Below are 26,122 nucleotides of genomic sequence, written 5' to 3'. Positions count from 1 at the left end.
AGGAAGAGGCTCACTCGTGTTTTTTTAGTTCCTCTCTCCTCGCTCACTCACATGTATAACCTTCCCTTTTCATTTGGGTCTTTTTAGAGTATCCTTCCTCCTGAGTCACTCCCTCAAGCTGAGGTTATATATTAGTAGTCACCTCACCACTCACTCTGAAAATGTCATCTGAAAGCAGCAGTAGGACAGAGAGGGTTGGATGTGGGGTTGAGTACCAATTTGCTGTAATAGCTGTATGACTTTGGGCAAGTCACTTAAACTGGGTGAGTATCAGGCTTCCTCACCAGTTCAATGTGGGTATTGTGACAGTTAAGCAGGATCATGGAGGTAGGATAGGTCTCCCACTTAGGGGAGGTTCATGAATGGTCAGTGAATCAGAAAAACAATGCTCCCAACCACATGAGGAGCCCTTACCACCACTCCGTTTATACTCAGTCAGATACCAGGTTTATTTATAGAAAAAGAGCAAAGTTTATTGAAATTTTAAGCTACACTTGAGAAATCAAAATCCAAATCCAGGAGACATACATCAGGATAAGGTGTCAGAAAGTGGAAAGTGTTCACTGCCACAGAACCTCCTAGAGACAAGTTCCCTGAGCAAATCACCCAGGCAACATCAGGTCAAAGCCATTGCCTTGTTCATAACATTGTCCACAAAAACAAACAAACAAACACCCCCCCCCCAGCAAGCCAATCTTCACTTGAAAGTTTTCCACAAACATTAAAATAAGTTTCTGAATAGCAATGTGAAGTCCCAGCTAATCTTCTCTCAACCCCATTCTATGTAGTCAGCACCAGTGAATGGTGGGTTTGGCATTCAAAATAGGACCTCACATGTCTTCAGTGGATAGATGGGGCAAGGGCTGCAGCAGCAAGGCATCCATGGCCGCATTCAGAGGCTGGCCCTCTCCCTGCCTGTACTTTTTAGTCTTAACTTAACCTAAAGGACAAACTGGATCAATCTGGTAAATGAACAGAAAGAATTAGCCTTAAGGGATAAGGGACTGGTCAATACTCCCAAAACTGGTTAGGCCCTTCAAAATGTAGGTGTATGTGTATATGTATACATCACTACAGTAAGATATAGATCTAGCCCTATGGGTATATATACGCACGTATGGCTATTTAGAAAAACTACGCCATTACTAACCAATCAGAACTTTGTAGGTGGTCATCCCAAAGCTGTAATCCCACACTGGACTGTGCGCAAAGCCATGCATTATACCATATTAACCGACAGAAGGCTGACTTGGCTCAATCTCTCCCATCTGTGGCCCTGCCTTGGTGAGGCAGGGGATAAGAGAGAGGGTATCTCTGCTTAAAACACAAATGGCTTCCTCATAGAAACAGTCGTTGTCAGGTGAAACTGTTAAAGATGTCCATGGAAATGAAAAGCAGACCCCCTTATACTTTCTGAACCAAACTGGCATCACATCTCAAACTATCTTTCTCCTCTGCCAGTCACAGCAAACTTGCCTGGGCTCTGGGAGTCCCCAGGGCATGGTGGCATTAGAGGCTCACTGGCTTGGGATGACGAGGCCCCATGCAACTCAGCCTCCAAAGACCTGCTCTTTGTCAGGGGTCTGTCACTGGAGTGGACCCAGGTAGCCATGTCCTTGGGACATCTCTTGGCACCAGCTATGCTAGGTGTAAAGTTCTCCACGTGAGATGATGCTTGGGGAGCCAAAAACAAACTGGAAAGAACTAGGTAGAACAACTTTAGTGGCTCTGCCCACCCTGAGGACAGAGCCACTTACACTGCAGAACCATCAGGGGCCTCAGGTGATTGTGGGGTTTCAGGAGCTGGCTCTTCAGGGCTCAGACGGGACTGGAACTTCTCCAGCTGCTCTGGGCTGGCCAGGGTCTTCAAGAGGGTGTTCTCACGCTCAAGCTGGGAGTTTTTCTCCACCAGCTCTCGAATCTGCTCCTTCAGGACCTCCACCTCCTCTCTCACAGCATACATCAGATGATTCTTCACCAGATCCTGTCACAGAGGAAATCACAACAAAGTCATTCATCAGCCATCAGTGGCTCCTGCTTAGCACTTTCACCTTGCCATCAAGGTGTCTGTGATGTCCCTCATGCCACTGACCTCCAACCTTCCCTCAGCAACCCCTCAGCACACTGGCTCTGCAGTCCTATTCCTCCTGTACCCTTCTCTGAAGCACCTAAATGCTTGCTCAGGAGAGCTGCATGATCAGGGCAACACCTGTATTAGGAGCCCAGGTTTGATCTACACAGGATCCACCCTGCTAGTTTCTAATGACTTTCAAAGCTGGTTGTTTAGGAGCATTTTGGGTGAGACTTTTGCTGATTGATGGTGGATGGTTATATCCCCATTTCCACATAAGTTGCAGCTGCTGGCCCAGATCCCAGAGAAGATCTGTAATGCACCCCACACTGTTTGTCTGCTTTACCCATCTTCACCAAGACAATACAATTAGCAATTTTTGAGTCGTCTGTCCACATGGCCCATCACACTGAGTTGCAGCTGTCCTGAAGCCTGGCTTAACAAGGCGCTTGCCCTGGGGGAAAGTTACCTGATTGCCGCATCCTCTCTGATTTTGTTGATTGCACTAGGGTCAGGGAACTGTGTCATTAGGCTCCAGGGCACAATTAAGTGTTGTTAACTGCTAGAAGACTTAAACCCCTGCAGCTATTATGGCTGCACCAGGAGTACAACCTCCATGCGGTGAAGGAAGAGGGGAGGGTGGGATGCTTTGTTTCCTGTTCCCTCCCAACTCCTGACCCCAGCCCAGGCTCTGCAGAGGCACTGCAGTGCTGCCGCATCCAATGAGCTCTGGCCCCTGCCAAATGCGGGCTGCAGACAAATGAAAGTATCTGAGCTTACAGCTCTGTAACAGGCCTAAGATAAGAAGCCAGAGGTTGCTGCAAAGCTCCAGGATGGGTGAGGGAGAAAGACAGAAGAGGGTCCATCAAGGGTAGACTGGAAATGCCCTCAAAGGTGGCACTCTAATGGGACTCTGTTTAAGGCACACAAGAGGATAAAAAGCAGGCTTTCAGCTTCCTGAGGCTCTTGACTAACGGCTTTGCACCCACCCCCTAAGTCATGCAGGATACCATAGCAGCAGCTACAATGGGGGATGGGAATGATGCAGTGATGCCACTTACCATGGCCTGCTCAATCTTGTTGTCTATGGCCACCACGCTGGCTCCGGAGGCACTGCCAAGACAAAAAAGCAAAGCAACCATGTTACCCACTCCATTCCACTCTGAGTACCCAGTAGTTGTGGCCAAAGTCCTTCATCTGCCCCAGCTCTTTTTCTCTTTGGCCTTCCATTTCCAGGCACTTTGTCCCTAGGTCCCTTCCTGGCCCCTGCAGGAAGCTAGCTGTACCTCACCACCCAGGCTGGCTCCCCGCTGCCACCACCCAGAGCTAAGTGTGCAGCAGCGCGTGGGTCCCATGGCGCATGGGCCAGTTCGCTAGATCAGGCAACAGGCAAACAATGGGGTGCGGCGATCAGGGAATCTCCCACCACCAGCCCTTTTCGGATCTGGCTCAGAAGGTCCAGGGTAAACCTACCGAACTGAAAACCAAGCTAGGAATTCCTTCTGGGCCTGGAAGCTTCCGGTCTACTCCTCTGCAGCGGGAAGCACAGCCAGCTCCCTGCCCACTCCTGCCCGCTGCCCCTCTGCCTCTCGCTGCCTCTGCCTGGGGCTGCGGCAGCTACTTCTCACAGTGCAGAGGTTGCAGGGACGCTGGGACGGCGGATCTCAGTACAGCGGTGACCCCCCTTCTCCTCCTACCCGTACCCTACTCCCGCCCCTTCCCAGGATGCTGCACCGCGGGGAATCTGTCCTAGCTACGTGCGATTCTCAGAGATCCCGCTCGCAGTTCAGCCCCGGCCCGCACCTCTCCAGAGCTTCGGTCAGTAGTTTACCTGTTGTCCAGCTTAACGGAAACCACATCCCCTCCAAGCAGGGAAGAGAAGAAGGAGATGTTGAAATTGTGCAGCTGATAGACCGCCACCTCCATGGGGGTCTGATACATTTTGGTGTTCATGGCTGGGCTGCCGGGAGCTCTGGCGCGCTTCGGGCCGTGCTGGGCGGGCTGAGCGGGCTGGGCAGGCTGGGCGGGCTGGGAAGCCTAGGCAGGTGGCCGGGGCTGCTGGCGCACTGCAGGGGGCTGAGATCTGTGTCTCAGACCAAGGGCTAGGAGGGGCAAAGGCTGCCCAGAGGACCCAAGGCCAAGCAAGTGCTCCGGACTTGAAGGAAAGTGACTCGAGGGGTGTCACCTAAGTGTGTCACAAACTCAACAGCCGCCAGTCCAACCCAGACTCGGAGATATTTCGGCTCCTGCTTCTTTATATAGGAGGAGCCAGCTGCGTCACGTGGCGTCAGGGGTCATGCAAATGAGTCCTGTACAGGGCTCTGTGGCCCAGTGAAACCACATCCGCTCCCTGAACCTGAGGCTGGGACTGTAAACAGTTCAGCACTTTCTTGTGCCAACTGGCATCTGAAAAGAGGGCTCTGGAGATTGGTAAAAACCAAACTGGAACTGATTTCTTTGAGAAATTAATACAAATGCCATAACAAGAGATAGAGAGCATGCAGTAGAGGGCGGTGCTGGTTTTAAAAATTCTTCTTCTGGGGTCAGCCAGCATACTCCCATGGTTTTGCAATGCTGTCACACACCACACTCGTTGGACACTCACCCTCACCATGAGGAGCCTCACTTTCTTCCCACTGCTTGCCTTCTTAGTTTCTGTCCTGCACACATACTTTTTCACCTGCATGTCCCCTCACCCAGCTAGTGGGCTCACTGACCTGCCCCAACTCCAGCACCCATACACTCAACTCCTCCTTTGGATGCGCCTGTGTACCGAGACATGCACAGGTCTGTGACATGCATGAGAAGCATTCACAGTTCTGAGCTGATCTATGTATCCCAATGTGTCTGTGCGGAGGAGAGAGCATCTAGCAGCTCAGATGAGTAGAGGAACGTACAGGGAGCAGCTAGGGGCTAGGAAGATGACAGAAGATGGGAGAGGAAAAAGTAGGGGAGTGGGCATTGGAATCATCACAAGATGACAAACCTTTTTCTCTGGTTTCTATACACTACTCTTCAAAGAAAATACATACAACACTATCCAGGATTTTATGTCCCTATTTTAAAAACAAGATTCTGTTACTTTCCTGTAAACAGCAAAAGGCAACAAAACTACAAGCCAAGACTATATATATAGTCTTTCCTGGGAGATATATATATATCATCCCAGGAAAACTCCCACTCTATGATGGATCCAATCATACATAGGATTAGAGGGTACTTCTGGCACACACACACAAAAACCCTCCAGGTTACAAGGAAAATGAGGTTATTGTTGTCTATTAAGAGTTATATATGTTCCCATCAAATTATACTTTCATCTTTTCAGCCCTAAGCTTAAAACAAACAAACAAATAAACAAGCAAACAAACAAAAGACATCAGAAGCTTGAGGTCCTTTTCTCCAGCTGTTTCCTATGTGAAGCCACCTTGTGGACAGAGACAGAATTGCAGCCAAAAGGAGAAACCAGGACAGAACAGTGGAGAGGTGATGCAACTGCGAGTATTGTTTACACCAACTCAGGGCCATCAGGAGAACATTGGGTTCCACCATACATACAATAGTTTGGCTGAGGTTAGGGCCAGTACTCATGAATCAGTTTGTGATTCAGGCTGTGGCCCAAAGAAATACCTTAACGCAATCTTGCTTTTGGAAAAGTCCTTGAAGTTCTCTTATCAGCAAAGAAGGTAATTATTATTTGCTTCAGGATATTTCTTCTAACCAGGTGCCTGGCACCAAAACCCTGGCCAAGGCCCAGTGGAGCCCAGTCTGAAGGCCTTGATTTTTTTCCAGGCTTCCAGCGCAGTTACACCACAAAACAACCAATATTTTTCATTATGACATGGGACTCCCATTGTACCCCACTCGTGGTAATATATACACAAGGGCCATTCTGTTTGCAAACAGCTGACAAACAGAATTATCCTACTACACTAGCCAAGGACGGTGTTTTTCTTCATCTCAGTTGAGGTAGGAGACAATCCCAATCTCAGGATATCATGTTACATTTAGGTTACAAGCAGTCTGAACATAAATGTTTACACTAAGACCCCTGTGTAGTAAACAGAACAAAATCCAGACTATATTTATAGATCAAGAACATTAGCTGAGGAAAAAACTTCTTATATCAGGAGCTTAATTGATATAGAAATTCCCTGATATATTACCCTGCCTTCTGTACTACATAGAGCTTTCTTAATTCAGGAAGAATCTCTGAGTTGACATTTCATCAGCTTGTAAATCGTTTCTAAACTAACTGTTACTGCCCACCCCAAGATTCCAAAGGAGATGATGAAAAGAAAAAGGGAGAGATAAATAAGCTGGGTTGGCAGGAAAAAAAAAAGACCATCAGAAAAACAAGGCATAGCACAGAAGAAAAAACGGCCACTTTAGTGGGCACCTCCTTATATGGAGCAAGCCACCAAGGGGTGGGGAGCAGACTCAGGATGGGTGCAGTAGGTTGGGGTGGTGATGAGGGGGAACATCTCACTTCTCTTTTTGTCACACTTGAAGCACTGTGTACCACGCAGCCCAAAGGAAACTATTTATAGGCAAGTCTTCCTTATTTTCTATAGGGAATGCTCCACCCAAAGATTCAGCAAAGTTGCCAGCAAAACAGAGGATCTAGTGTCAGGAGAAGCAGAAAAAGACATGATGCAAGAGGTGCAGGACAAGCCACAAAGCAAATACTGGGTTACAGCTGGAAAATGAAATAAAAAAGAATATTGATCATGGGAGCATTAGCACTGGTAATAAGACATGGAACATCTGCAAAACAGCCCTCCCCACTTACTCCTCCATTGAGGGCCCCTTCAGGCTGAAGCTCTGTCTACTTCTAATTACTTACTTGTGCCTTTTTCTGAAGAGGCTGGGGGAATAAGGAGACTGAAATGTCATTCTTAAATTTTGTCCTTAATTCTCTCTTATCTTCTCTCTTCCCATCTGGTTCCACTCCAGGGTGAAAGACTATAGACAGCAAGGCTGCTGCCACTTACATTGTTACTGCTACTTTGGCTTCATGTAAAACCCCCAAACTCTAGAAGGAGGGAAGCAAGAAGGAAAGACAGTGACAGAGAAAGTGCCTTGTCCTCTGGGTCATGTGAATGTCCCTATATGGCCAAGGCCCAGCACCTCAACTTTGGGGGGTAGGAAAATGGGGAGAAGGATGAGACACATGCAGAATGTGATGGTAGAAGACCAAAGAGAGTCTGGATGGAAATGGACACACTCTTTTGGAAAAGCAGCTCTAGCACCTGACTTGTGCCACACCCCGGCATTGAATGATGGTAGGAGCAATGAATTGTGCCTTTCAGCTCCCTCTAGGACAAGGTCCCATGTAAGTTTCACAAACAATCTTTGAGTGACACTAGTGATGACAGGCAGAACCAACCCAAATATTGACAAGGGTTCTACCCTACTCACACTCATTCAGAGAAGTCAAAAAGTGCTCTTGCCAAATCACCTTCATCACCCCAATTTTTATGGCTAACTATGGGTGGGAGCGGTTTGGCCTGATATCTCAGCAAGATTGGAAGTATTGGTAATGTTATCCAGAAATGCAATTTATCTCAGTGGATCTTAAATATCATGAACCTTATGTCAATATTTATGCCTTTTTTCCCCTTATGTCTTGTAGCTGGGAAAATTTACCTCCATAATTTTTCCAAGCCCTCTCCTTTCTCATTTTTCATTCTCCTCACTATCCATCTACAAGTATGAAACAGATATTCCTGAAAAAGAGATTGTAAAAATAACCACAGTAAGTGGAATCTTTTCCTCCTTCTGGCTCCCCATGCTAGTTGCCATTTTCATTCAATTCAATTCAATTCAATTCAATTCAATTCAACTAAATTCAATCCAAAGTTGCTTGAAAGCCTATTCAAAGTGCAAAGCACATATCAGGGAAAAGTTTTTAAAAACTGGCAGTATAAGTCAAAAATTGTGCTTCCTTTCAGAACACCCTGCACCTATGGCAACTTCAGAAATCTCCCTACTATTATATCTCAGTGAAATATTTGCTTCAGTAAAAATCCCAGGACTTTGGGGTGCTTGGGAGGGTAGCTTGGGGTTTGGGAGGGCCAATACTACTGCCGCCCTTGGGCATCACTTCATTCTCAGAATTGGGCTTGCTTTTTTCCTCTCCAACCTGCCCGTTGGCCCATGTCCATCTAGATAGGGATAACACACAGCCATGAAGCTTGGAGTTGCTCTGGGACCTAAGGCTCCTTTGATATTGTCACCAACAGTGCCTCTTTGATCCCCTTCCTTAACCCCTGGATTTGTAAACCAAGGGAAAAAGGTCTTTGTTCTCTGACTTGCCAGTTCCTTTCTTCTGAGAAGGAGGTCTATGTTTAGTGGGGGATTCATCTCTACCTGCTAACCTCTTGGCCTTCCTTCTTTGGCTAGCTCCTCTCTATCTTACCCTTGTTCCATCTTGCTGTCCCAGACCAGCAAGCAGCTTCAGACAGGTAAACAGTTCTCATCCTCACAGCCCACACTCTAGGAATCCTGGCCTACTGCATCCTCCCCATGGCCTGGGAAAGAAAGCAGCAAAAAAAAAAAAAAAAAAAATGGCCACTCCATGCTTGTCTGCACCAGCCTTCCGCCAGTTTATCTGGGCCTCTCCCCATGTTTTCTGCTTTCTGGAGCAGTTCCAACAGCCAAAATTCTAAGCTATTTTTTCCTGGCAGTTGCCAAGGTTACTCTAAGTGGTATGTGAAGGACTTGGGGCTATTGGCGGTGCTTGGAAGACAAGAACCAGGAGGATCTTGTTGGGGATGTGAGGCCAGCAGACAAGGAGCCTGTGAAGAGTCCAGGGACTCTGAGGTGGTATACCTGGCTCCACTGTGGACCCCACTATAGAATGAGTGAGCTTTGAAGTGGTACAGGTACCCTGGGGAACAAAACCACAGTAATAATGCCAGTTTTCTCAGGCACTCAGCTCCTAGGTCATGATGGGTAAGCAGTGATAACCTCCCAGGGATCTCGCATTGAGTGACTAAGGCTCTTGCTTACCTCACAGAAGAGCTATTCACCATGGGCTCATTTAAGGTAGCTCCTTGATCCTCTGTTGTGGGACTATGTGCCTTGGGAAGAAGGGTTTTACAATTGCTAGGGATTCCTGACTCTTCAGCTGCACATCTTCACCTTGGGCTTCCTGGATGGACAGACCAGTCTAGCTGAGGGCAGTGGCAGAAGGGTATAAGGGACATAATACTCAAACATAAAGAAAGGAGAGAAACAAGGCAAATCATCCCTGTGCAGGGCCCCCATCCATGGGAACAGAGCCAGGGAACTCAAAGGGGTACTGGGAGAAATTAAGAAAGGCCTCCCAGATGGTTTGAGAATTGCTGACAATGAGTACACACACCTTATCAGGAAGAAAGAGAAGGATGGAGGCACACACACATTTATGTAAACACCCTGTCAGTTTTTCACAAAGTCTAATTCACAGAAATAGCAGGCAGAAGGGCATAATTCTCTCTCTCTCTCTTTCTCTCTCTCTCTCTTATTGCCAGCTTCTGCATAATCCAAAAGGGGTAGTAAAGCAACAGGACTTGGCAAGGTGGCAAGGCAGGACACTCTAGATAAGCCCATGAGTATCAAAAGCCATGGTTTCTGCTCTCTCTGCCATTCAGGGCTGGCTGCATACTATGCAGGGGTCATAGGTGATAGGGTCTTAGGGAAAGCTTGGAGTGGCAATCAGGTGGATACAGGAGAACCAGCTTGCAGCCTTACACTATATGCCAGGAACAGGAAGCCCTGGTGCTGTCAGGTCCATAGTTTTCAAAGATGCCAATTATACATTAAAATGAAAGAGAAATAAAAACAAATATAACTTGTGCACAATCAATCAGATGAACACCTAACAAATGATTCCCACAGGCTCCTTGTGAGGACTTGTAACTTGAGTCAGTCCTGGCATGGATGCCATATGTGACTGGCTACCTGAGAAGTGTGATTTGAAGGTCACTGAGATAAATTCGTCTTAGTCCAAGCTGTTTGCTTGACCTGACTATAACAGTAGTCACCATCTGAGGTTCTAATGAAGTTCTTTACACTTTGATAAATTAGAATTTTTTTTTTACTAATGCAAAAAGCCCTGGGAAAGTGCTAAATTCTGCCACTATCATTTACAAATACTTAAGTATGAACTAAATTTTCATATTACTTTCAAAAGCAGTCAGTTCCCAATTAGCATTAGAGAGCTACTGGACTCATAGGTAAACCTTGATGGTGGACTATGGCAGAGAAAGAAATGAGATTTCTTAACATCAAGGTTGACTACGGGAGTGTGTGGAAAATACAAATATCCTGGGCTTCAGCCCTAGAAATTCTAGTGGAATAGGTCTGTGGCTAGGGAAAGGTATTTTCACGTGATATGGATGCAGCTCTTTTGGCCTCAGTCCATGGAATTCCTTCAGGGAAACACTGGTCTATAGGTGAAAGCCAAGACAGCATCCACCTGAAGAGCCCCAGTAGTGCCAGAGTCACCTAGACCCACTTTGGATGCTAACTCATGATAGGGTTTAGCATATTCTGGGCCTAATGTCTCATCTGTTCAGCCATCTCTTTTCTTATCACTTCTGAAAACTTGATCAGAATATGAATAAGAGCTGCTTTTAGAACAAATATCTGAACCTGCTTTGATTTATAAATCAATCTTTGGCATATCCCCCTCTCTATTATGAGGAACAGATTGCTTCTAAGATGTTTCACAACTGTTGGTGGGAACTCTTGGCCTGAGAAGTTGGGACATGGGGGTGGGCATCACAGGGTGGATAGGAAGAAGAACCCATGCATGGGGAGACTACCAGATTGGGGTTGATCTTTCTCTAATAGCACAGTTTGGTCAATTTACCAGCCCTTCCTACCTTCTACAAATGCTAGCTTGATTCTAGTCCTTGGCAGTCATTGCCCATCAAACATTGGTCCATTCAGAGGTTGCCTGGTAGGGTATGATTCATTCTCCCTTAGGAGCCTACTGGAGCTGACTACAGAGACTTGCCAACATGCCCATCCCCACCCTTATCTGATCCTTGCTGTCTTCCCCCCTACAATGTTCATCCCATCCCATGGCTTGTGATGTTTCCCTGGCCAGGAAGCCCCACTGCTTACAGACTCCCCTCTCCCAGGGGGAAAGCAGAAGGAGAATTCACTGTTCTCTGTGGTACACATCCGGCTTGTGTTTTGTTATTTTATTTTATTTTTATGTTTAATTTATACTGCTTGCTAGGTTTGGGGCTTAAATAAACAAAGACTACGGTTTCCCCAAGGCCTGGACTTCCTGGTTGCCTGTCAGCAACAAATTGACTTTTCCGACCTCTTCTCTTGCTCCTTGAAACAGGCAGTGTTAGGGGTGGGGTTTGGAAGAGAAAGATATTTTAGGTCAAAAGCCTGGAAATTCTTAGTGCCAGTTTAATATAGCCCCCCTTCTTAACAAAATCAATGTTAATTCCTGAAGCCACCTTACCAAGTACAGACTTCTTTTTAAAGGCCACAGCAAGTCTGTAAGGGTAAAACACAAAAATAGAAAATTCAAAGTATCTGCATTAATTTTTTGAAAAAATCTACTTACAAACATCTTTGTGCCATAGAACAAAGACAGAAGGGTCCAGGTCTTCACAGGTAGAGCTGTTGTGCACAACAGCCTTAAAGGTCTATAGAGTGAGTAGAGCATGTTCGGCCTGTCAAACAAAGGCTTCCTTCCAAAGCTCATACACCTTAAAATATGAGGAACAATGGCCCCTATGTCCTAGGATAGAGCTGTAATAGCAAAGTAATAAATCCTGGTCAACAGTTCTGACATCCTGTTATTTGCTAAAACTAATACTGTGGAATTTGTTGATGGAATTGCAGAAGAGCTAAAGTAAATATGGAAACTGAGGAATGGCCAAGTACAGGCAGTTACTAGCTCAACAGTTAAGAAGAAGGGAGTTTGACAGATACTGCTTGGATATCTTGGACCAAGGAGCCTGAGCAGAATTAGTAGATAATTCAGAGGCATCCATTTTGTCACTAGGCAAACTCTCTCCAACAATGCACTGCTGCAATAATGGGCTTGGTAAATGGAACTGGTCCTGAGTCCTCAGATAGGAAGTACAGGACTACCTTGTTTCATTGCGTTTCACAGATACTGCATTTTTTTACAAATTGAAAGACTGTGGCAACTGTGCATTGAGCAAGTCTATAGCACCCTTTACCAATAGCTAAGATGATCATTAGTATTTTTTAGCAATGAAGTATTTTTTAAGTAAGACATATATATTGTTTTTTTAGGCATAATGCTCTTGCACACTGACTACAATGCAATATAAACACAACTTTTATATGCACTGAGAAACCGAAAAGTGTGACTTGCTTTATTGTAATACTTGTTTTATTGCAGTGGTCTGGAACTGAAGTCACAATATCTCTGAGGGATGCCTGTAATGATAAGAATTGAGATGGACTTTCTTAGTGCACATTACAGTGTTAAGTACTCCCTGAGAAACGCAGCTCTACCACCCATACTAAATGAACTTGGTCAAGTGGGAAGAAAATATGTTCTTTTTCCACCTTGGCCAGCTGTGGGAGCTGTTTAGAAGGTCTGTAAACCCTCTATGATGCCAGCTCCTCATTCATGAAATGGGACTAATGCTTCCCTCTCCAACATATACATCATACAAGGTGTATGTGTTTATGGACACCAAAAAGTCTGGAAATAGAGATGTCATTGTATTTTTCTGCAGACATAAAATCTTTGACAACAATATCTATCTACACACACACACACACACACACACACACATATATATATATGTGTGTATATATATATGTGTGTATATATACACACACATATATATATGTGTGTGTGTGTGTATGTATATATGTATGTATGTGCATGCACGTGTGTCTCTCTCTGTGTGTGTGTATATATATATATATTTGCCTATGTTTCCAGATTTGTTGGACATCCTATAAGCAGCATAGCTGAGTTATTTGGAGAGTAAAAATGGATGTGTGAATGTTATGTGCTCCATGATGAATAAGGGCCTTGGTCCACAAACACTGCTGGCAAAATGGCTCACCAAATGAACAACCCTGTCAATGCTGTTTCAAAGTCTAGCATTACTAATTTTCTGTCCAGTTCCAGTTGTCATTTCCATGGTTTTGCAACTTACCAATATTGCTTATGGGGAGGGGGTGGTTTGAGGAATTGATGTTAAAAAGTAATGACCATTCAAATTTAGTCTTTTGAAGGTCTTAGAAATTCTTCCCTGAACTTAGGACCTGTAATATGCATAAGGTTTTGTTCTCAAGAGCCTCTCCAATGGCACAAGCAGTTAGTAATCAGCAGGACCTCTAATCTTTCAAATAGTACTGAAGGCACAGCCAGATAAGACCATTACCAAAAGTGGGCGGCACACAAGTTCTTAGTGAGGGCTGATGGGCTTTCTTGACAAGCTCTGCAGGGGCTTATCTTATTCACCACTGCACTCTGAGGGTTTGGGCCAGTTCCTGGCATATAATCTCAATGTGGAAAATATGTGCTTAATAAATAACTAAAGGGTCTGGATGTGTTAGAACTTTTGTATTGGTCCCTGTAAGGAAGCACTATAGGCAAATTTATGAATTCACCTTGTGTTAACACTTTAATTTGGGGATGATTATTATTGTCTGAGAGAAACTCTACAGTTAAAAACATGAAAGACTTTCCCTGGCCAGTATGACCCAAGTGGTTGGAGCATTGTCCTGTAACTGAAGGGCTGCAGGTTTGATTCCTGGTAAGAGTGCATGCAGAAGGCAAGTGATCCATGTTTCTCTCTTGCATCAATGCCCCACCCCCTGCCTCTGTCTCTCTGTCTCTCTGTCTCTCTCTTGCTCTCTCTCTAAAAGAAGTGAAAAAATGTTCTCAGGTGAGGATTAAAAAACATGAAAGACTGGTGAAAATCAAACATACTTGGGGAATCTAACACAAACATAAATTAATTAAGTAAGAGGCCACTAATGACCTGGAATCATGGCCCAGCTTCTTCAATAAAAGGGTTCACCCATTTGTGTGTGTGCATGAGTGTGTGCTCCTGGTTCTCCACTAACACTAAGACTTTGGTCAGTTTCCATCTTTAGCTGGAGGCAGTTGAAAACAGGGCACCCATGGGGAGCAGTGGAGGCTGATGAAACCCAGGAGCAGGGCAGCCAAGTCTCAGTTGGCAGCAACATCAAAGAGGGATTTCAGGCCAGCAGGGCTGATTCTGAGCAAGTGACAGCCATATAACTGGAATGATGGGGGAGGTGGGGACAAAAAAAAACTGTCCTGACTAAAAATATCCTGATGCCCACCAAGATAAAGGGCATCCTCACCATTAATGTCACCCTTGGTCTTGAAGTCTTGAGGATCCTTGTTAAAATGAAGTCATTCTCAAAATGGGAACTGTTTAGTTTTTTCTCAAGGAAGAAACATGATGATCTGTTTGGTGTAGTCCAAATAGTGGGGGCTTCTGGGAGAAGTGACCCAGGCTGACTAAAGAAACTAGTTAGGTGTTGCCTGGGACAGAGCTTCACAATGGATCTTAGCTAACTGGTAGCCTTGCACTTTCAGGGGGACAAATGTGCCCAAATATTTCTGGACCTGCTGTCAAGAAACCAAACTGCCTGAGTGTCCAGGGGGTCTCATTCACTTGCTCATCAAATGGATGACTTCTCCCCAAGTTCTTCTTACTCATTTATAAGTTGGCACAGGTGAGAACTTGACCTCCAGAAAGACCCTGTGACTGATAAGGGGTTGTTGGGTTCTCCTTTCCCAGGGTAATTTCTTTTTAACCAAGAGCCTCCTCTTAACTCACAGGAGTGAGTGTGTTTGAGTGGGGAAAATGCCAGCAAAAGGGGTGGTTTATTTGGTCATTTTCTGCCACTCTCTGTTAGCAGTTGCCTTCTCTGCCTGTGCACCAGGCAGCCCTGACTATATACACAATAGTCACACCAGAGCTGGTTGGGACAGCCCTGGCCCCTTAGCACCCCTTCTTCTTGCCCTTGTAAAACTTTGGTGCCTTAGAACCCCATTTTAGCTTGATGAGATGATAACCAACTGTCTTCCACCAGGCAGAGCTGGGCCAATAGAAGAAGACTGGAGAGTAGGGCTGGACAGCCCCCACTGTCCCGGTGGCCATGTTGTCAGTCGGTGACAGCTGGGAGAGGACTTGAAACCAGTTAGCCTGGGGCTCCCAGCCAGCAGTGTATTTTCATCTTCTTTTGACTGGTACTGCCTTCCCCTCTGTAAACACATGTATGTCAAGGAGAATAAAATATGTAACAGCTTAAAATAGGTGGGTGGCATGTACCCCTTCCATGAATCACCAGTACAGGGAATGCCCTGCAGATGGGCATTGCTTTAAGTAAACCTGACATATTGAAAACCTTGATTCAACAAGAGGACTGGGATGGACTACTGTTTGGCCTTGACTTATCGCTGGGAGATCTCAAAGCTACATCTGGTTGCAATAATAATATCAATAGCTCCCATGTACCAATTACTGAGCAGGCACTGTGGTAAGAATTTTATATTCATTAGTATTTTGAATCTCATCAACAGTTGTACAGCTGATGGCAAGAGTTTGTATCATATTATCATTAGGCCAATTTTTCAGATGAAGAAACTGAGGCTCAGAGAGGTTAAGTGAATTGTCTGGGGTCACCCAGCTAGTAAGTGGCAGAGGCCAGATGTGAGCGTCTGGTGTGTGATTAAGCTAAAGCTCCAGGTTTTTTTAGCTGGGCATTTCACTTAGTTTTGAGGAGATTGCCAAGTAGACCTACATTCTAGACACAAATGTTCCTTCTCACTGAACTCCCTTCCTCACGCCTTCAGGGGAATTGGAAACAGACCCTTAACAGGATCAGGGTGGGGAAGTTCTCCAGTGGGGGCTGGTTCTTCCCATTGACAAAAGGATTCCCACTGCAATTCCCTGGAAAGGATCACTCTGTCTAGCTTTCCAGGATGGGACAGAGCTGCATTTCAATTCAGGGGCTGGCAAACTGTTTAAGGGCAACTGCTTGACCAGACTTAGGGAAGGCCCCTCAAAAATCTAATTACGTACTACTTAGTCACCAGGCTGTGGAAGAGACAAAAGACTCAGTATAATCCAGTGTAAGGAAAGACCAAATGTAAACATGTATTTTGAAACGAGATGTCACTAATCACTGTATAGATGCAGGGTTGGCCACAAGGCTGAACTGTGAAATAGGACTCTGTCTTCAGAATCTTGCTGCTTCCTTTTCAGGCACCTTCCTCCCGCCTGTCCTCTCAGGCAACCTGTGTCCTCCTGCTGCTTGGAGTTACATGGGCCCCTCACTGCCATTTGAAGGCACCCTACCCTTCCCAGCCATGCCTCCTTTAAGGGGCCTCCCAGTCTCCCTCCTGCAAATCAACCATACCTGGCCTTGAGGCCAATTCTTAAGGACAAATTAGAGAAATGTGTTTGTCTAAATGGGGGGTAATGGCTTAATAGGTTTTGCTCAGTTAAATCACAGGTGCTTTAACCCAAAGAGTTCAGTCAGTGGTATAATTTTAGGTATGGGGGGGGAGAGAACAAGCTGAGGTGGGGGCAATAGTGGAAGAGGGGAGATTGTTTATCAGCGATCTTCCAAACTTGCCAAATAGGCCAGGTGCTACTCTGACTGTACCTAAGTCTGGCTCTACATAGAGGATAAATACTATGCCCTTACACTCATGCTGCATTCTTTCCAGAACATGGTGGAAAACACAGTGGAATAGTAATCAGGAGGCCTGGGTTCTGGTCTGGTTTTGCCCGTGGCTATCAGAACAACCATAGAAAAGTATTGTATCCATTATGGGCCTCAGTTTCTCTTAAATGTAAAATGAGATGATCAGGACTGCAAATTTATATTTATTTAAGTGCTTATTTGATGACCAATACCCCTATTTATACTGGGAGCTCAACGAGGTCATATACCAAGGGCCTATAATAGTATCTGATACATAGTGTTCAACACATGTAATAATTGAATGAATGAATGGCAAAAGTGACTTCTAAGGTTACTGCTAGTCCTAACAGTCCCAGCCTTCATCTTCTCAGATGCAGCTATTTACAGCTGTGCCTCTGAGTGGAGAGGCCCAGGCCAATGGCTGAGTGAGGCCTTCAGGCCCTTGCCCTCAGGACCATCCTAGAGGGATAGCCTCTGGGGCCAAATACAGCAGCCAAGAACTTTCATTGAGGACCAGGAGGCCTGAGGGTGTGGTGAGGGCTGTAGGAGGGCAGAATAGTCAGGAAGAGCCCAGAGAGTAACTTTTATATGGTTTTCTGCAAAATAAGACCTAATGGGTGTCTGGGCTGAGGTAGCAAAAGTGCTGAGTTGCATGGTGGCTCAAGGTCAGGGACTGGAATAGGGCCCAGAGCTTTCAAGCCTCAGCTCACCCCCTTGGGACTGGGCCCTGGCTCCAGGCCCGATCTCTGAATAGCTTCCACACCCCCGCCCATCCTTGTACAATTCCAGTTTCTTAGGCCAACCTGCTTCCTCAATCTACCAGCCACAGCTGCCCTCCCCCTTCCCCTCCCCCACACTACATGGAAGTCCTCCCCCAGTCTTCCTCCAGGGACTCCCAGTGCACTTATCCATTAGGCCCACCTCTGGACATATTTGCCCCCCTTCTCAGTGTTGCTAGCATTTACACCCTGACACAACTTCCCTTATTACGCAAAAAAGGAAGGTTTGTCAGTGCTGCTTCCCCTCCCCTCCAACACACCCCCTGACCTCCCCTCTCCAACTCCACTCCAGCCAGGGCCCTCTCCTAGGGACACTCTAAGGTGCTGAGATATTCTCCTGTGCCCTGACTCTTTCCTCCACATTTTAACATTGGCCATCATTTCAATTTGAATCTGTAAGAGTGCAATTTCAAGTATTAGTGACCTGAGAGGAGAGACATGTATATATGGGGCAGGGATCCTTCCCAGAATTCCTGAGATAACACTATGGAGATTGTTACCTCCATTCTCTGGATGTTCATTAGGTCAGTTCTGTAGTCATTGCCCTGAGAGTAGAGAGACATAAGTTCTGGTCCCATCTCTGCCATTAAAACAGTCTGTGTGACCTTAGGCAAGTCACTTAATCTTTCTGAGTCTCAGCTTCTTCATCTGTCAAATAGGAGTATTTACCCCATGCCCTATCCACCTTGACAGGGCTGTTATGAAAATGAAGAGACTATATGTAGGTGTGTGTGTATATAAGAGAAGGGAGAGAGAGAGAGAGAGAGAGAGAGAACGAGAACAAGCAGGCCCAAGCGTGAGCACACTTTCTAAATGGGTACATCCTAGACAAATATCAGGGATTATTATGTCTCTCCCCTGCTATGCCTGAAGGACTCATTCAGGTTACATGGTAGAGTCCTCTTTACGAAGAAATGTCAGTGTGCCTTTGGCCTGCTCCTTTCCTTTCTCCCATCCCCTCTCTCTCCCCTAGTGCTTGTCCTTAGTCAGATTTGGTCTCCAGTGTACCTCCACCCTGCTTTAAGAACATCTCCTGCCCTGTCTTTGTCACCAGTCCTATCACCCTCGGACCTTCCTTCACCATCCAAGGGTCTTTGGCCACACACTCTCTCTGGGGCCACTGGCATGCCAATGACCCCAATTTCCTGGCCCTGACCTTAGCCAGTCCCCATGGAAGCTGTTAAGAAGAAGGACTCTGGAGAGTGGAAGGGGGATAATGACTGAACTTGACAGTTTGCTACAGAGGCTGAACACAATGTAGAACACCCAGCATGTGCTCAAGAAACACACCATTGTTTGATTACATGTGCTTGGGGAAATTTAGGGGTGGAGTCTGCTTTGGGGCCTATGAAATTGTGCCAGATAAGCAATTGCCTGCTCTATGTCTACATTGGCCAGGCCCCAACCATTTGCTTTTCCCACCCATCTTTTTCTTTTCCTCACAACCCAGAGAAAAGGCTAGAGTCGTTCATCTCCAGGACATGCATACTACAATGTGATTTCAGGCCTCCCTGGCCAAGTGCCACGGAGTTTCTCTGGTATCCCATTTTCCCCGCCCCGGAACAAGAGGCTAGGAGAAGTTTGGGGCACCCTCTGAATTTCCCAGCATAAGTAATCAGCTCTGTCTGAAGGTCTACAACCAAGAGTATTTTCACTGAGGAAATGTGAGTTTCCTTCAGCAGAATTAAGGACCCCTGAGCTTTACCTAGGGGCTAGAGAATGATGTCCACCATGGATCAGCACAGTTCTAACAGCTGCACTCCTATACTAGGTGATCACAGTCCTCCTGGTTGTAATGTGTTTCGGTCTGGAAAATACTCTAGAGAAGCTTTCTCCCAATTTGTGGGGGCAAAGCCCTGATACATCTGAGTGCTCCCTCAAGGCTTCAGTTCAACTCTCCTCTCCCCAAAGGAATAGATTAGAGGCAAAAGGTGACCTTGCTAGGCCTTGCCAGAGAACTGGTCACACACAGGGCAACAATGTGTGGCCCCATTTTGTTGGCCTCCACCACCTGTCTCCCTCTCTCTATCCCTTTCTGGGGTCCCATGTCAGCAGGCAGATTGAGAGGAAGTGGGACTCTGTGGAGAAGCCACCTGAGAAAGTTGGTCCCACAATGGAGGTGACAAAGGTGGTCTCAGAGACCCAAGCCTTAGCAGCTTAAGTAGTGGTAGAATTCTGAAGTGAGTAAAGGAAGAGAGAAGTTGATACTACAGAGTGTAGGTCTTTGGTAGGTGTGGGAGGTTGGTAAGAAAGATCACAAAGTCTCACAATTGTTAAACCAGTAAAGGTAGAAATAATGATGATAGCTGCTATTTCTTGAAAATTATGCTCCAGGCCAAGGACTTTTTCACACATTATTTTAATTATTCCTCACAACCATATGTAATTATTTTGGTTTGTTTTACAAATGACAAATGAAAAAATAGAAGTCCAGGGAGCTGGTGACTAACCCAATGACACACAGATGGAGTTGAGATTTGAGAATGAGTTGATTTCAGAACCCACACTCTTCACACCTACCCAGCCCTCACTCCCCCTGTCCCAAAGCATGGGCCCTGAGCCAAATGGTCCACAATCTTGAGAGGCTGAACCTTCTAGCAAAGTTCAGCTTCCCAAGGCCCTGAGAGCCTCAGTTACCTGGAATTGGTTTCTCTTCACTCCATTTTTTCCCTTAAGAGGCTAACAATTCCAACCAGGGATTTGTTTATGAGCATGCAACAGAGAAGGCAGGGGTCACCAAAAGAACTAGGCTCTGAATCAGGAGAGAGACCAACTTTAGCTCCTGGTCCTGCCATGAGATTGTTATGTGACTCCAGGCAGGTTGACTCTCCTCTCAGGATCTTAGTTTCTACATTTGCCCAAAATCTGTCTCTGGGTTTGGGCAGGGATCAGTGATGCCTAAAATCCAAGAGTATCAAATACTTAAGGATGGGCTCCTGATCACTCTCTCTGTGGAAGAAGGCCTGCCAATTTAAAAGTGCCCCAGCTCTCCACCTTCCACTCTGGACTTAGCTTTTGGTGAGGCTGCCGTAGCACTCAGCACCACACTCAGCATCTGGTCTGAGATCCACTCAAGACCATACTGCCAGAAGGTGGATCCTATTGGCAGGACCTCTAACCAAGCCCTCTCTCACTGAACATGCTTCAGTGTTCCTTCCAATCACTCCTCTGAGATGACCTTGCCTTGCCTTTTCCTTCCCCTTCTCCTTCCTCTCCTTTACTCCCACCCCCTCCCCATCCAGTCCACTATTACTCTGGGAACACCACACTTCTTTTCTCTTGGCAAAAGTGTCTGACCCATACCAGCTGGCTTCCTCTTGAATGCAAAATTTTTCCTTTGGTCTATTGGCATCTTCTGGCCTCTTTTTGGTGTGTTTTGTTTTCCCACATAATCAGAGAGAAGGTAGCAACCTTGAAGATCAATTAGTTTAATTTTTTGGTGGGTAAGGAAATTAATTTGGATAGGGCAAATGACTTGCCCATAGTTACACAGCCAGGCAGGGCCAGAGCTAAATTCCATGCAGGTCTGTCTGATTCTGGGGCTGCTGCTTCTTTACTCTCCTCCCTTGCCCTTTAGGTAAGGTCTTAACCTATCAGCCACCATCATAACCTGCCCCTTCTCCAAATGCACCTATTGTTGGTGTCACATCACTGAGCACTGATTCTGTGTGTACCTATGTTTCCCAATAAGAAAGTAGTCTGGGGGGGGTGGAGTTAGGGAGCTAACTCATTCCTCCCACTTGAATGAGGTACAAAGAGGGGAAGTAACCTGCCTAAGGTCAGACAGCTCATTAATGGTAAAATTGGGAACAGGATCTAGGGCTCTGAGTCTTCAGTCTGGGCCACTTCCACTCCACCATGATGCAGTACACCTTTTTCTCTCTCATTTCCTACTTCTACACTGTACTGGAATGTTATATTCTTGCCCCTTTTTCTATTCTTCATATTCTTCTCCTCCCTCCTAACTTCTGCATTTTTTACAAACCTACTGGAAGGGACCTCAGGGATAATTTATTTCTACATATCACTAAACAGATGAAGTCAGACAGCTAATTAATGGCCCAGCTGTAACACAAACCCAAGTCACCAAATCATAGTTGAGTGCTCTTTCAACCACCTTCCTCCTGTCTGAGCTTGATGTCTAGAGTCCTTCTAATTTGGAAAGCCGGCCCCCCTGCCCTGCCATCCAGGTCCAGCAGAAACTGAGAGTGCTTGGGCCCAGGGTCATACAGTATCCCTAGGGAAAGGTGGAAGGAACAGAGGCCTGTAACCACCCGCATCCTCCCATGTTCCACTCCAGGAGGTCCCTGCCTGGTCTTGCGAGAGTGCTGACAACCAAGTATATATGGAGATAAATCCATAGCTTCTTGGACTCTCAGTTCATGGCCTAGACAGTGGTGTCAAAGCCCGAGCCAGACATAAAACGAGGTCAGTTCGATGCCCTCTCAATGGAAAAATCTGGTAAAATCAATAGCACTGACAATGTCAAAAGACCCAAAGACCTTTCATCTGTTTGTTCCCCATCCCCCTCCCCCCCGGCCACTCTTTCTCGCTCACTCTCCTGTGAAGACATAGACAACACAAGAATCTGGCAAGCAAAGCTACAAAGGTTAGACCACGGTTCCCAGAGCCCTTGAACTAAAGGGAGAGAGGAGGCTTGTTGCGGTATGAGTGACTTAGGAAGACCCCAGTCAAAGCCCTCCTGGGTCCTTCATGCAATGCCAATAAGATTCAAGGCCCTCACTCTCATCTGGAACCTAGTTGGAAATAACGAGAAGCCCCCCCAAGTTCCAGTAGAAATTCTAAAAGCTCAGTCCTGCCCTAGCTTTGCCACAGGGCTTTCACTAAGGAAGAGAACAACTAAAAAAACAATTAGACACCACCATGGGGCCTTCCTGTACTGGGAAGTGTCTGAGGCCCTCAGACTAAAGTGTATGTTGGTATTTTTCCCAGACATCCTTCTCCTACCCTTCAGTGGGTGTGTCCTACCTTCCCTCTATGCACACAGAGGGTGAATGCCCCATGTTGTTTTTTGCAGGGTCACATACAGGATTCTTCCTTCTGTCCCTGAACTGGCCATACAGCAGAAGCTAACATTTCTACCATTAAATGAGATCTATTATATGGAAGTATGGTGAATCTATTCTAGCCTGGATTTATTTAAACAAATATCTATTGAACACCTACTCTGTGTCAGACACTGGTAGCTTCTATCAACTGTGTTTTGTGTTATTGAAGACTGTTGTACCTTGTAAGTTTCCACTGAGCCTATAGGGAAATAAACAGCTGAATTCTTTTTACCAAGGAGAAGATGCTCAGGGATGAGATATGAAGCCAGGCCCTGAGAGTAAACGTGGGCCTTTACTCTGGACACCAAGGGACCATGAGGTATGTGTGTCTATAGTGGTGAGCTTGGAAATGCCTCTTCCATACAAGCTCTTAGGAACAGGGACAAACATTGCACTCCAGAGTTGTTGTCCTGGGAGGTCATAAGAGGCAGAAGTGAGGACAATCACAGGGCTTTTCCCAGTTAAGGGACAACTGTGACCTCCACCCTCAGTCCTTGTAGCAGGGATCCCTGCCTGTTGGCTTACCAAGCAAGGCAAAGGACAGAACATTTGGAAGAAGTGGTTCTCTTTTTCCTAATATGTTCCCTGGGTACCTCTGCTGGTCAAGATATATCCCAGGCATTTAAAGGCAACTAGGTAGCTCTTCAGTATAAAGTGTTTATGGTTAAACACTCCACCTTGCCTCCCAAGGGCATGAACTAGATTTTGTAGCTCTTCTTTTCCTAGACAAGGTCTTGGCATTGTGCCTGCTCCCCCAACCCTGCCTTCTGGGTGATCTTGCTCAAGGACACCAAGGGAGTTGGTGGCAGGGGCTGGGAGTGGAGCCCAGGCTTCCTGGATCCTGGCCTGGCACTCTCGGCACCAAACCCTACCATTTCTCCCTTTCCCTTCTTGCCCTTGAGCTATGTCTATACCTTGTGGAGGCACATGCCCTGCACCCCACTAGCTTTCACTGGGCAAGATGTTTCTGTGCAACACCATTTGGTAGTTCAGCAATATGGGGCCTAGGAAATCTGGCTGTCTTGCCTGAGTGGGGGAGGTGGAGATCAGGCCACTTTGCTGGTCTGAGACCTGCAGAGATGGGTCCCTAAAGCATTTTTTTGCTGGAGGCCCTAACTATAACCCCTAAGCTTGGCATCTGACAGCTAAGGCAGGTCACTGTGGGTCCTGTACTACTAAGCTTGTTGCTGACATGGTTCTACAAGTGCTGAGATGCACTGTTGTGGCCGGATGCAAATGGCACAAAGCAGGGTCTAGCTGTGAGCCAACTGGGTAGTTGACATTTCAGGAACCAAAGAGCTTGTGTGTGCTGGACAAGCTGTTTATTGTGGTCTTGGCACTGCCCGGCCCTTCAGACAGCAACAACTATTCCCAAACTGGGAAAGGAGAAGAAATAAGGAATCAACCATAGCCAGAGATCTGGAATCTCTTCCCTGACACCATTTGCTCCCTGCGGCTGACATGCTACTGGTTCCAACCACTGGAATTGCCCCCATGAGGGAACTGAAGGGGGCAAGCCCCACAAACCTCCATTTGTGAAGTCCCAGATCATAAATTATCTACATGCCCATGTCACCATCCTTCTGACTGCCCAGCTGTCAGAGATGGCTGCTGGTGAGAGATGGTCAAGCAGTTGGTATTTGGTCGAAGAGTGAGAGATCTTGATGTCACAAGCCTTAAGCATGCAGAGGGACTGGTACTCCAAAGCTGCAGGCTATAGACATACACAGACACACACAGAGGAAGATGGTCATCAACGGACCATGATAAAAATGATCCTTTTTTAAAAGTCCTGGCCTGGTCCCTTCAGATACAGTTAGGGTTGATAACATGTTGGGAAAAATGCTAAGAAGCCAAAGTTCAGAGAAGTTGTGGGGAAGGTAGAGCTTCCCAGAAAACATTTGGCCTCATCTGTGCTCAGGGGCAGGTATGATCAGTCTTATGGCTTGAGAAAAAGTGTTACTTAGTAGCAAGTGAATCAGAAATAAAGGGTTGAACTCTGCCTCAGGCTCTTGACTTCCACGCCTTGTTCTACCCAAGATTGTAGCTGCCAGGGCTGGGCAAATGGAATGGCTGAAATGTCTTCTGAGTGTCCTGGTCAGCACCTCTGGTTTGTGTGTAGTTTAGCATGCAGTCAGACCTATCAACCCTGCTGTGCATGACAGCCATCTTCAACACACACACACACACACACACACACACACACACACATGCATATACACTGCAGCAATATTGAACACGTTTACATTAGTTGAGTGCATACTTTACATCAAGTATAGTTCAAAGCACTTCATATATAGTTTATATATTATCTCAATTAACTTTTCCCAGTGTGCTCATTATCCTACAGGGCTCCTGTGACTGCATATATGAACATGTCTATGTGTACAAAAAGCCTCAGGGAAGGAAGAAAGAGGGGGTAAGATGGAAGATACAAGAGCTTGGCCTTGGAAGAACCATGATGGTGGGAGAGGTTTTGCAAGAGGGATTATAGGTAGCAGAATGCTCACCAGGTGTCAGAAGCTAAGATTACCTCACTTTGTGGCCTTACTCCTGTTGGTAACCCTACAACCACATCCCTCTGCATGGTGCCTGCTCACTGGTAAAGAATGAATAAGCCCAACATGGCATCCTTAGGGAATACGCAGACCAAGTTACTGCCTCCCACTTGATAAGACCCAAGCTTTAAAGTGACTTCCCCAGAGGTCAGGTCACCAGATATTACTTAAGCTCCCAGCACATGGCAGGAATTGGCAGTATAAAGATGAATCCAGTAGGAATCCTGTCCTTGAGATGTGGCTAGGTTGGCAAAGGAAATGTTAGATTTACTTTGAGTCATTTCCAGGTGTCCACTGGGGTGAGGGGTGCAGGCTGTGTTACAGTAAGGGAACAAAACAAAGCCCCTGGGCCTCCCCAAGGATATGGTTGCTGCCTTCTGTTCTACTTACAGAACTAGGCAGTCCCGTTGGCACCATTCTTCATTGGGTTGCTTCTACAAACACAGCTTGAAGCTCCCTTTCAGGGTTGTGTTTGCCACTTTGGCTGGCAAACTGAGAACCTAAAATGGGTGAGGGCTTGGGAGAAGGGGTGAAGCCACAGGAGGTTACCTTGATTCTCTCTCTCCTTAGCATCTGCCATGGGCCCCACCACCACCAGGAAAGGGAGAATCCCCTTCTCCAGAGCTCTTCCCTACCTGCACATTCTCTCCTTCCTCCCTGGGAAGCCCAAGACTTAAAGAAATGATTCTAAGTAATTAACTAATTCATGAATCTGGATGGCAAAGTTGCTGAGGTTGTTGGAAAACACCCTGTTGTCACCAACCCACAGAGTCCAGCCAGGCACTGCCTCCCACCGTGGGCAAAAAAAAAGAAGGCAACAAAGGGACTACTTGACTATCTCCCCAAAGCTCCAGATGCATCAGAAGTGTCCACCACCCAGCAGTCCCTTGCCCAATGCCAGGAGACCCATGTCTGGACTGCACATCCCCTCACAAAGAGAGCCTT

The 26,122-nt window shown here is 46.3% G+C and overlaps 1 protein-coding gene across 7 annotated transcripts in view; it reads right to left on the bottom strand.

Moving 5' to 3' along the window:
• Nucleotides 1-447: 447 nt before the first annotated feature.
• Nucleotides 448-26,122, bottom strand: part of TSC22D3 (TSC22 domain family member 3) — a 58,601-nt gene continuing 32,926 nt past the window's right edge. For 5 of the 7 annotated variants that reach the window (XM_037062783.1, XM_037062776.1, XM_037062778.1 and 2 more), the window contains exons 3-4: nt 3,133-3,184; nt 448-1,984 (exon numbers count right to left, since the gene is read on the bottom strand). In XM_037062783.1, coding sequence (XP_036918678.1) covers nt 1,754-1,984; nt 3,133-3,184 — 283 coding nt within the window. In that variant the 3' untranslated portion in view covers nt 448-1,753. Of the gene's footprint in view, nt 1,985-3,132; nt 3,185-3,544; nt 3,728-3,902; nt 4,322-26,122 lie in introns of those variants that run through there. The other 2 variants (XM_037062779.1, XM_037062781.1) reach the window with 2 other exon arrangements.

The sequence above is a fragment of the Sturnira hondurensis genome, unplaced genomic scaffold, assembly GCF_014824575.4.
Source record: "Sturnira hondurensis isolate 20B ecotype Veracruz unplaced genomic scaffold, ASM1482457v3 Scaffold0014345, whole genome shotgun sequence".
Classification (NCBI taxonomy): Eukaryota; Metazoa; Chordata; class Mammalia; order Chiroptera; family Phyllostomidae; genus Sturnira; species Sturnira hondurensis.
The sequence above is the reverse complement of the archived record's forward strand: the minus strand, read 5'-3'. Positions and strand labels throughout refer to the sequence as shown.